General features: G+C 42.5%; 1 protein-coding gene across 21 annotated transcripts in view; it reads left to right on the forward strand.

The window, feature by feature from the left end:
- Positions 1-12,172, forward strand: part of PPIP5K1 (diphosphoinositol pentakisphosphate kinase 1) — a 42,085-nt gene that overhangs the window by 19,911 nt on the left and 10,002 nt on the right. For 8 of the 21 annotated variants that reach the window (XM_070502538.1, XM_070502541.1, XM_070502609.1 and 5 more), the window contains 4 exons: positions 2,129-2,254; positions 2,967-3,029; positions 6,563-6,745; positions 8,217-8,354. In XM_070502538.1, coding sequence (XP_070358639.1) covers positions 2,129-2,254; positions 2,967-3,029; positions 6,563-6,745; positions 8,217-8,354 — 510 coding nt within the window. The remainder of the gene's footprint in view (positions 1-2,128; positions 2,255-2,966; positions 3,030-6,562; positions 6,746-8,216; positions 8,355-12,172) is intronic. The other 13 variants (XM_070502570.1, XM_044765025.2, XM_044765034.2 and 10 more) reach the window with 4 other exon arrangements.

The raw sequence follows: 12,172 nt of genomic DNA on the forward strand, positions 1-12,172 counted from the left end.
GAGCCTTGTGAGCCCATAACTAGAACCTGCAGTTAGAGACAGTTGTGTGGGGTCTGGACTTGATCCCCTGACTCTTTCTATCTTATCCTGTTCTTCTCACCATTTGGCTCCTTTCATTTTCCTATTACCTTTGTCCTTGGCTCCCAATTTCTTGGCCCAAGATGGTCAGCATTTGGACCAGCAAGGGGGAGAAAGGTTTTGGTAACTTTCCAGGCTAATTTTATGGGAGTAGGTTGTCTTCTAGATCCCTGAAATGAGGTAGATGGTTTGGGGCATGAAAAATAAATGACAAATGTGTAGATCTGTGATATGGACTTCTCTTCCCAGAAGTCCCAGTAAAGAATAGGTTTCAGTTAGGCTGGAAAAGAGGCTAGGTGTGTCTGGCCCAATTAAGTGGGAGTGCTGTCAAGAACAAGGCAGAGGTATGGACATGGGACTGGTTGACAGATGGTGGTAGAAAGGTAGAGACTACCCTCTGAGATGATCCGAGGACTGGGCAGGGCAGGATTGGCAGGAGGAAGTAAATGTAGAACAAAGCTTGGGGTGATTTGGGATAAAGCCAGCTAGTTTCAGCTTCTCTGAAGAAAAGCAGACATATTTAGCAACCCTTATTACTCTCTGAAACCGTATTCTAGAGCCTGTGTGAGAATGACAGGTAGGAGAAGTTGCTTCATAGAGGAGCAGTCCTGAATTCCAGGATGGATATTATCAGCCATCTGACCTTCTTGATTTTGGTGGAGACCCTGATGTGCTGGGACCCCTGAAACCATGGCCCCTTCTTTCTGAGCTCAAAGGAAATTGACCTCCTCTCCACTCTATCCATCTGCCCTATGATTGTTAAGTTCCCACGCCAAACCCAAGGTCTTGGCTAACGTGGATTTGGAAGTAGAAGGGCAAATCCCACAGATTTGAGTGTCAGTCTTGTCTCTTTCTGCCCATTGTGTCCTCATGGGCTATAGTGGGAGAGGGGACCATGGAGTCTCAACCCTACTTTCGATCAGATATTTGGGACAGTGACTGCCTTGATTTATTTGCTTCAGAGATTTTTCACATTTTATTTACTCCTCTGATTGGCAATAGAGTTCTCTTTGCTTTCTTTGAATTTAGGTGTGTGGCCATCTAGCTTTGAGCATAGGGCTTACAAGACAATAAAATTTTGAGAGCAGAAAAAGTATGTCTTTTTTTGTTTCCTGCTCACCAGATCCTCCTTTTTATTAGGGTGCTCAGCACATAGTAGGCATGCTTTACATATAACCACCTGTCTCTTCACATGCCTTTAAATTTGTGTCCATCTTCGCTTTAGAAACAATGCTGTTTCTTCTTGATGAAAAAATAATTATTTCTTTTCTAACTGAACACAGTTGATCCTCAGAGTCAGGAGACTTGGGTTCTAGTCCAGTTTAGCTTCTAGCAAACTGTATGACCTTGAGCAAATGAGATCTTTTTTGAATCTCAGTTTCTTCATCTCTAAAATGAGAAGGTTGAACTGGATGATCTTTGAGTCCCTTCCAGCTTTAAAAATTCAGTGAGTCTCATACTTTTTTCTTGGGAAAGGTAAAAAGGCCTGAAGGGAGATAGAAGGGAGGGAATGTTGGATGAAAAACGTAGGAGGAATTGGAAGCACATAGGAGGAACTGGAACTTATGAGCACTTAGAATTTGAACTGAATGCTCAAAACTTAGTCTCTAGTGTCAATCAAATTTCTTTGCTAACCTGTAAAGGACTAGATTTCTGGGTTTTTCAAACCTTATATCCTGGGTAAAGAGCACTGCATTAAATCTAGGGAGATCTAGAAGGATCTACTTATTCTTTTAGCATTCTTGAAAGCCACCTGGAAAGCATAGGCTAGCTGTTTCAGTAGCTTTGAGTCCCCTAATATGACTAACACTGTATTTGTAGTGGCCTCTTGTATCTGCCTTGTAGATCTTCAAGATAATCCCCATTTTGCTTGCCCAGTGTGGCTATGGACAGTAGTAAAAGCTGTTTGTGGTTATATGTAGTGGCCACATGATGGTGGCTCTGAATAGCTACATATGTGTGTGTCTTGATGTTGTCACATGAAGTTGTGTGTACTTCTGTGTGGTAATTGCAGCTTTGCGTGGCTACTAATGCACTCCCGGCCTTGCAGGCTCACAGTGCACAGGGCTATTCAGCACCACAGTGCTGGGTGGCTCCTCCAGCGCCCCGAATCTTCAGGACTACGCCCGCAGCCATGGCAAAAAGCTACCACCTGCCAGTCTGAAGCACCGAGATGGTATGTGGGTGGGTTTTGGGGGGAAACTCTTTTCTTCATTTGTCCCCCAGCAAGAACACAGCTCAAGAACTATTCATGCTTAAGATGGCACTGACATTGGCCTTATACCAAGTTTTCTTCATTAATTATAAAGGGGAGAAGGAACAAAGACCCCATCCACCCTTCCATGTGCATTCCCTCTCACCATGTGAATACTACTTATTTATGCTTATCCCTTCATAATCTCCCACATACAGCCCTGCTACATCAATTTATTCCACCTTTGTATTCTTTCCTGGATTCTGGCCAGTAGGGGTAAGGACCAAGGAGTATTATCCATGGTCAGGGAGAATGCAGTGGAGCCTTGACAAAAATCTAGGAAATCAATGATGGGGAGGTTGCTCAGCCAGGCAGGAAAGATAATATGGAAAGAGATTGGGGGAAGGGATGAAAGTTTCTACAAAGATTTTATTTTTAAAAGGTCAGAAAGAGGATGTGGTGGTGAAATTAGGGTTGTTTGTGGAGCCATATTGTGGCAGAAATGACACATGGATTCCTAAGAGGAGATTATCCCGAAGGAAAATCTTGAAATGTGGTAGTCAGGAAGCTAAGGGGTGGGGGTGGGAGCAGGTCATGTACTAACTGTAAAGAATAGAGTATACTGCAGGCAAATTCCAGAGCAGAGGTTGGGGACAGGAGTGGGTATAATCCCCATGATGTCTTTTCTCCCCAGAGCTCTTGTTTGTCCCGGCCGTAAAACGATTTTCTGTGTCGTTTGCAAAGCATCCGACTAACGGTACGTTTGCTTCTGACTCAACATCATTCCTCCTCACCACGTCACCTCCAAACACTTAACCTCTGAGTTCTGACACTGACTTCGCCTCTCCTTCCACTGTGTTGACACCCTGCTGTCTCTGAATGAACCACTCACTGTGTCCCTCTTGGGACATATCCTTTGTTGTGACAAACCTTAGCCTGGGCTGCAGACTTGCTGCCCTATCCCTGTGGCAACTCGGGTCTTACTTCCATGATCACCGTCTTCCCCACTGTGTCGCATTTTTCAGCATCATCACCAAAACATTAATTAAACCTCTCCCTTTCCCATCACATGACTGCTGGGCTTTATACAAACATGATAATAGTTCCGCTTCTTAGGAAGAGAATAGTATTTTCTATATCATCCCCATTTCTTCTCTCCCCCGACCCCGCACTCCTCAGTTTATGTAATTTTGATCTTCCTGTTTTTTCTCTAACTCTTTTGTTGGAGTGAATGATTAGTTTGTTTCTTTTTTGGAGCAATGATGCAGTTCCCAGGTCCCAAGCCTACTCATAGGGTATTGCTCTTGAGTATATAGTTTCCCATCTCCATGTTCCTATCTCCTACCATTGTGTCTGCTTTGTGTGGCTCTTGTGCTCCAGACATCTGCTTTATGTTACTACTAACCTAGGACCTGGTTAACCTAGGCCTAGAAAACAGGAGCCCAGATTGATTTGGGATAAAAGAGAGAAAGAAAGGAGTAGGAGGTAGTAGGTAAAGGAAAAAGGATTGTATCTTGAGTTTTTACATGTGGTTTGCATGTACCTGCGGCACTACTATCTCAGAGAAGCTTGAAGTGAAGAATTGAGATGTCTACTAGGGATTCTGGGGGAGTTTAGTAATGAATACTATTTCAAGAATATTGAAGAACTGGGTCTGTCCACACTAAGGTGGGAGGGTTTAGAGATCTATGTAAATCAAAAACTGAAGGGCTGTGTCTCTTTGTCAGGTATGGCAGGGGAACCTAGGGCTTACTCACTGTTTCATCCTTTATATCCTTAGTTTCTCTCTGCATTGTATCTTGTCTTCAAGGTAAATCCAGTTTTGTTATACATGATTTTCTTCTGTCTAAGAGCTAAGGCTCTCGGAGAGAGGTAAAATTAGCCTGGCTTCCTGTGTAGAAAAACCTCTGGGTGCTGATCCCCTGCTCCACAGCCAGTGGCAGCTGCTAGATTTTAGCCCAGTCAGGCCATACATCTCCACTAGGCACTGCTAAAATCTCCCTAGGTTGACTAGCCTATACTTGTTCAGTTTATACCCCTGCCCCTACCCTGACTCCCATTTGTGCCTATGACAGGAGCTCCCCATTCAGAATGACAAGGCTGTGCCTACACACTTAGCTTCAAGCTCTTCTGGCCTTCATATGCCACAGTCCTCTCCAGAGTAGAACCTCACGTACCAACTCCAATCCCTCAGCCTTGGACCTGAACTTAGGAGAAGTGTTACTTAGGGTACAGAATATAGCACTGGAACTTGGGCCCCTGAAATCAGAGCTAAATCACAGATCTCCTAATTCTTGGGCTCTATCGGAAAAGATAAAAATTCATAAAATAGGTCCTCAAACCTATATATCTCTAGTTCCCTGAAGCCTTGGTTAGCAGCCTTACCAGCTGAAGAAAAGAATTAATTCTACCAAAAGGAGGAGAGGAAGAAAGACCTGGACAATTCAGGTATAGTGCAGGAGAGCAAATTCAGGATCTCTTCCAACACTCTGCACACTTGCTCAGGGGTCTTCTGGCCTTTGTTCTTCTTGTACTTGAGCTTGGAGCCTAAAGTGCTTGAGAGACCAGAATCTGGGATCTACCTGTCGGCAACAGAAGAAATTTGGAGCTATTATGTCTCTTGCTGAAGATTTTCTAGATTTAATTTGGCCCTCAGGACAATATGAGGTTTCTACTCATGGCCAAATCTTTCTTGACTGACCCAGCAATTACAGAGTGGATGTTCTGTCTTTAATTGCTTGTGGCAGATTAGTCAAACAATGTGCCAACCTATGGTCCCATCATCACCATGTCCTTGCCGTGATGTCTAGCTTTGAAATAGCAGCTGGAAAAAATGGACCTGGCTTTGGAAGGGAGGCAAGGCAGTGCTGTCTCGTTACTTTGATGGGAGAACATCTCTCAGTTCATCCCTGCCTCTATTCCTGATAAGCTTCTCTCATATCCTATGACTACATCAAATATACAAGGATGGTCCATTACTCGCCAAAGTAAACTAATATAGTGGGAAAGAGACTGTAGCTCACTCTCATCCAGAATGTCAGAGTATGCCCATTGGATTTACCAAGCCTGTTATCTTCTAGGGACCCACACAACTGTGTGATCATTGGTACAATTAGTGCGTGGGTAGAGCTGAAACCTCTTCTGACATCCTCACATTTTCACTGGAAACCATAGTCTCATGGAATCACCCTGTGGAACAAGTTCTGGTCTGGGAATTCTGAGCGGTCATCCTCAGCTACCTTGATCCTGCCTTCTCTATACCAAGATCCTGTCATCAGGTCTTAAGACCCCGTGCCTTTTCTCCAAGATCTTTTCCCTATTGTTTCTCTTATACCCCCTTCCACATGCCTTTCACTGCCTTCAACCTTGTACAGCTGAATCGCATATATCCACAGAGTTTGCCAAGCAGCTAAAATAAGTGGTTTAAGATCGAAGCTTTTCCACTCACTAGCTGAACAAAGTGTAGTTACATTCACCAGCAGTGGGGAGAGAATATAAAATTATCTAACTTTTGGCTTCTGTAATGAATACAGTGTCCCAGAAGTCCTGAGATTTACACAAACATTTTTTAAAAATCTGTATATTTGAATAAGAGTAAAGGATGACTAGTCAATATTGGCATTTTCACATATTGATTCAATTTTTTACATGCTCTGCTTTAAAGGACTCCTACACCTGGTTTCTTGCTGATCTCCTATGCCAGCTGCCTAATACCAGCCAGGTCTGTGGCTATCTTAGAGTATAGTCCAGAGGGCCTGGCCTGAGCTTGTAGGAGCTTTTTTAGCTTCAAACTTTATCTTGATACCCTCTGTCATTCTTGACCCTCTTTTCTGAGTGACTTTGAATCTTTCATCTCTATCCCAACCTCATAAATACATTCATCTGAGAAGCAGGCGCTAACTAGGATTTGTCCAAGAACCATCAGGCACTCTGGAGCTCTAGTCAAGGCTCCCAGATGCAGAACTGCCAGTTCACCCCTATCCAGAATGATGTGACTGCTGTCTCGAAGCACTGACTGAATCATGCTCAACGAGAAAGGGGAGGGCCTTGCTGTAAGAGGAGGTCTCACTAGCCCCTTCTTTTAGACTCACTGCGTGATGCCAACACTCTTTTTCCCTGCAAGAGATGCCCAGTGGCTCTGACCATCTCTGCTTCTCTCTTAGCTCACCTTGGAGCTGAGTGGCCCCCCTTCCCAGTAATGCTTGTGCCAGTCAGTGCCCCCTCATTGTCTCTCCCTCTTCTCTTTCTTTATCTTTGTGCTTCCTGCCGTGGTCCCCTCACCCCATCCAGAGCTGCTGGATGACCAGCACCCTGTGGTCCGGTTGCTGCGCAGTTTTTCCTCTGACTGCCCAAGGGGCCGGCCAGTCTCCTTGGATGCCACGCTGGCGCATCACCTGCACCAGTGCTCCTACCACCTGCGCCTCTTCCGGAACTGGCTGCGCTCAGGCCGGGATGACCCAGAGTGCCTCTACGGTATCCCCTGCCACCAAGCTGGCTGCTGTCACTACCCTGGCTGGGACTGACTGCTTTGCTTATTGCACTTCTGGCAGAAGAGCCCACCTATTCCTTTCTCCTATTTACCCTAAGGTTATGTGACTTGCATTTAGTTGCTTGGATGGGATTGGGGCCAGACTGCCTGGTAGCTGTAGCATTGGCTGCTCATCCCCTTCCAGTTCTCCTTCCTCACTGCCTTCTAGTGCTACCCATTCCCAATTCTATTCAGTGTAGGAGTAGTTTCTTGCCTTGGAATCTGTTCTTATCTCTATAACCCTCTAGTACCACCATCTTAAAGTCCAAACATTTTTCTAGCCACTCTGAGGAGCTGGAGACTGTACCTCTCCTGCCCTCCTGCTTATAGAGTACAGTGGGAAATCGAGGCACAGAGGTCTCAATTGAATCCTTGAAGCAAACAAGGACCAGAGGTTAGAAGATGGTCAAATATAATCCTTTCAAGTTGTAGGTTTTAATCATTGGTAAACAGGAAGCTATGTCTTGCATAGATAATTGCTATCCTACCTACCTTTAGTCCTTTAAGATGTAAAGGAGGCATAGGAAAGATTGGGGACTGAAAAAAATGGTTGGGATGTGTGCTTCTTGATCCTCCCATGGAGACTTTTTTTTTCATCAATAGGTCCTAGGGTTAGGGTCACACATTTAGGTTTATCCTTCACCCTACCCAGACTAGTGGACCTACATTGGAATTGTTGGGTTCAGAGCAGAGTATCAGTATTTATTCTTTTTTCTAGGGGTTTTGCCTTATTTTCCTGATGGAATATAGGAATCTAACAAGTCTGGGGTCTTCCAGTGAGAGCAGAAGGAAGAAGCTTTGATGTGATGGAAATGACCAAGAAAGAACTTCCATCCCCCAGCCTGTTCATGCATGTTGTTTTCCCAGGCTGAGCTTCACGTATATTGCATGCACTCCAGCTTGCTTCCAGATATTCTAGCCTTTCTACCCATATCCTAAATCTGCATGAACCTCTCCTCAGATTCCATGCCCTCCTCTTTACTTTGGTTCTTTTTTACATAATCCCTGAAATCTGCTATTTCTTCCCAGCTCCATGACTCCCTACCTCATTTGGACCTCCAATTTCATCCCTTACCTCTGGACCTTTGTTTTATTCCCCCAGAAAGTGCAAGAGCAATGTAGGTGTTTACCCTGTTGGGATTCTGTTGATTTTTCCATGGGACATTGCAGGCTCTCCACAGGTAGGATGAGAGGTGATTTGATTCACCTGGAGACCTTAGCAGGTAGACTTTTAGGAAATCTGGAGATGAGAGAAATAGACTCCGTAGGGTTCCCACCCCTAAGAATCTTGGATACCTCACACTCCAAAAGCCATGAACTCTCCTGATGCCTCTCAGGGATTCTCCATGCTTCCTTGGCCAGTTGGAATATATCTGGCAGGAATAACATTGACTTTGCTCATCTCTTTTCTAACAGGATTTGAAGGGTGCTCCATGGTGCCTACCATTTATCCCCTGGAAACACTGCATAATGCCCTTTCCCTGCGTCAAGTGAGTGAATTCTTGAGTAGAGTCTGCCAGCGCCACACTGATGCCCAAGCACAGGCATCTGCAGGTATGGAGAATACTCTTATTTTGTACCCCTATCTCTGCCCACTACTCCTAGAATATTAGTAGTCAATTTAAAAGATAGGGACTCCAAAAAGACACAAAAGTAGACTTGAAAAATTGTTTAATTTCATAGGCAAGCTCAACATCACAGAAATATCACTCTTTCCCAAGTTAATTTATGAGCTTAATATACCAATAAAAGTACTACTGTTTTTCTAACGTCAGACAAATCCATTCTGAAGTTCTCACTGAAAAATAAGCAAGTAATAATAGCCAAGAAAACCCCCAAAAAAGAGCAATGAGCAATGAAGGGGTACCAGCCCTTTCCAATTTTAAAACATTCTATAAAACTTCTTTTATAATAAGAATGTCATGTTGGTACATGAATAGACAGAGAGATCAATCAAACAAAAATGGAAAATTTAGAAATAGATGAAGTTAGCATTTCAAAATACTGAGGGAAAGATAGATTTTTTAATAAATGGCGTTGGCACAACTGAATAGTCATTTGACAAAAATTAAAATTGAATCCAGGGGCCAGCCCCGCGGCAGAGTAGTTAAGTTCGCATGCTCCGCTTTGGCAGCCCAGGGTTTTGTTCATTCGAATCCTGGGCGCGAACATGGCACCGCTCATCAAGCCATGCTGAGGCGGCATCCCACATGCCACAACTAGAAGGACCCACAACTAAAAATGTACAATTATGTACCAGGGGGTTTGGGGGAGAAAAAGGAAAAAAAAAATTGAATCCATACTTCACACTATATATCAAGATAAACTCCGTATGGATCAGAAATCCAAATGTAAAAATTAAGCAGTAGGCGGGGGGAGGGAGGAGGGAGAAAGGGGTGATTAGTCACATGTGTGTTGTGATGGATTGTAATTAGTCTTTGGGTGGTGAACATGGTATAATCTACACACAAAACAAAATATATAATGATGTACACCTGAAACTTATATAATGTTATAAACCAATGTTACCACAATAAAAAAAAAATTAAGCAGTAGGTAGCTCCAAGGGCTTGTCATTCCACAGAAACACTGAAAAATCAAGCAAAACAGTTAGAATCAACTTTGTCAGAATTCTGGAAAATAGTCAAAGGTTTGCAGCAGCCAGGAAAATGCTGAGGCAACCTAAAAATGAAAGGAAACATTCCAGCATTATACTTGCCCTTGTCCCACCCACCTCCCCACCTTGGCAGCAGTCTTGAAGATGGAAGTCCATGTTCTCAATGTGGGACCCTGGGCCCTGATTCCAGAGGGAAAAGAACAGACCTTATTCTCAAAGAATTATGTTTATCTATTCTAACTTGTCTGTGGGCTACCTGAAGGACTGACACAGGGTTCTCAAACAGGGCAGAAAAGTGGCTATGCAGAGGATGTTCCTAGAAAACATTGTAAGGCAAATGAACAAGATGCCGCTGCCTGGGGCAAAAATTATAGTTGAGGCAAACAATTAAGTGTACTGAAAGCTTGGGATGAAAACTTAGGCAGAGAGTCTCTTTGGGATGTTAGGGCATTTGAAAGTATTAACAAAATCCATGGGGAATTTAGAAGCAATGTGCATGCCTAGGGAAGGACACATGCACAGAAAAGACATGAGAAGACCCTAAGCTTTCACTTCTGGCTGAACTCTAGACTCAGCACAAGCAGGAAATGAAGGCTAAAGGGGAGTTGTAAACAGTCTGACTAAGTGTTGAAGGAGTACCTCAACATAGAACCAATCTGTAGACTGGGAGAGCTCCCTTCCTTTTTTCCCCTCCTTTTCCCCTCCCCTTCTTTTGCTCCCAGCATTCAAGAGAATCCTTGTCAAAACACTAGCTGAACACAAGCTAAAGAAACAGAGACTTCAAGGACCACATGAGACCACACATGACAAAGAAGACAAACTTCACAAAAAACTTCACAAAAAGTTTACCAAAATCACTTAACAAATAGCTACAGCCCACGGCAAACACAAAAAACAAACCCTGGGAGGGAGAGTAATCTGATTTTCAGAGTTAACCCATTATAGAATTCAAACTGTCCAGTTTTCAATAAAAATTATAAAATATGCAAAGAAACAAGTTAGTATGATACATCCACAGAAGAAATTACCAGAAACAGTCCCTGAAGAAGCACAGGTATTGGACTTACTAGACAAAGACACATGTTAAGTCAGCTATCTTGAGTATGGTTAAAGAGCTAAAGGAAACCATGAACAAAGAACTAAAGGAAATCTGCAGAATTATGTCTCAACAAATAAAGAATATCATTAAAGAGATAGAAAATATAAAAAGGAACCAAACAGAAATTCTGGGGCTGAAAAGCATAATAACAGAAATGCAGAGTTCACTGAAGAGTTTCTTAGAAGGTTTGAGCAGGCAGAAGAAAGAATCAGCAAACTTAAAGATAGGTCCTTTGAAAGTATCCAGTCTGAGGAGGAGAAAGGAAAAAAGAATGAAGCAAAATGAACAGAGCCAAAGAGATTTGTGGGACACTAGCAAGTATACCAACATATGCATAATGAGAGTCCCAGGAGGAGAAGAGAGAGAAAAAGAGGCAGAAAAAATATTTGAAGAAATAATGGCTGAAAACTTTTCAAATTTGATAAAGGCACAAGTCAATACATCCAAACAGTTCAAACTCCAAGAAGGATGAATGCAAAGAGATGCACACTGAGACATGTTATAATCAAATTGTCAAAAGACAAAGACAGAGAAAATCTTAAAAGGAGCAAGAGAAAAGCAACTTGTCATATATAAGGGATCTTTAATAAGATTAACAACCAATTTCTCATCAGAAACCAAAGAGGCCAGAAAACAGTGGGATGACATGTTTAAAGTGCTAAAAGGAAAAAAGGGGCCATCCTGGTGGTGCAGCGGTTAAGTTTGCACATTCTGCTTTTCGGCGGCCTGGGGTTTGCCAGTTTGGATCCCAGGTGTGGACATGGCATCACCTGGCACGCCATGCTGTGGTGGGTGTCCCACATATAAAGTGGAGGAAGATGGGCACAGATGTTAGCTCAGGGCCAGGCTTGCTCAGCAAAAAACAGGAGGACTGGCAGTAGTTAGCTCAGGGCTAATCTTCCTCAAAAAAAAAAAAAAGTCAACCAAGAATTCTTTATCCAGCAAAACGGTTCAAAAATGAGGGAAAAATTAAGACATTTCCAGGTAAACAGAAGCTAAGGTCATTTTTCACCAGTAGACCTGCTCTACAAGAAATGCTAAAAGGAGCCTTTTAGGAAATAAAAGGACACTAGAAAATAACTTGAAGCCATACAAAAAATAACTCTGGTAAAGGTAACTACATTGGTAAATATAAAAGGCAGCATTATTATATTTTTGGTTTGTAGCTCCTCTTTTTGTTTCATTTATGACAACACACAAATGAATAAAACAATCATTATAAGTCTGTGTTAAAGGCCACATAATATATAAAGATAGAATTTGTGATAATAACAACATAATATGGAGACTGAACTTTATAGGAGCAGAGTTTCTATATGTTATTGAAGCTAAATTGCCATCAATTCACGTGAGATTATATAAATTTATGATGTTAATTGTAATCCCCATGGTAACCACTAAGAAGATATCTAAAGAATATGCAGAAAAGGCAATGAGAAGGGAATCAAAATGGTACACTACAAAAAATCAATTAAACACAAAAGATGGCAGTAATGGAGGAAATAAGGAATAAAAAAGGTATGAGACATACAGAAAATATCAGCAAAATGGCAGTTATAAGCCCTTCCTTATCAGTAATTACTTTAAATGTAAATGAATAAAACTCTACAATCAAAAAGCAGAGACTGGAGGAGTGGGTTTTAAAAAAAATTTTCA

This window comes from Equus asinus, chromosome 2 (assembly GCF_041296235.1).
Source record: "Equus asinus isolate D_3611 breed Donkey chromosome 2, EquAss-T2T_v2, whole genome shotgun sequence".
NCBI classification, from domain to species: Eukaryota; Metazoa; Chordata; class Mammalia; order Perissodactyla; family Equidae; genus Equus; species Equus asinus.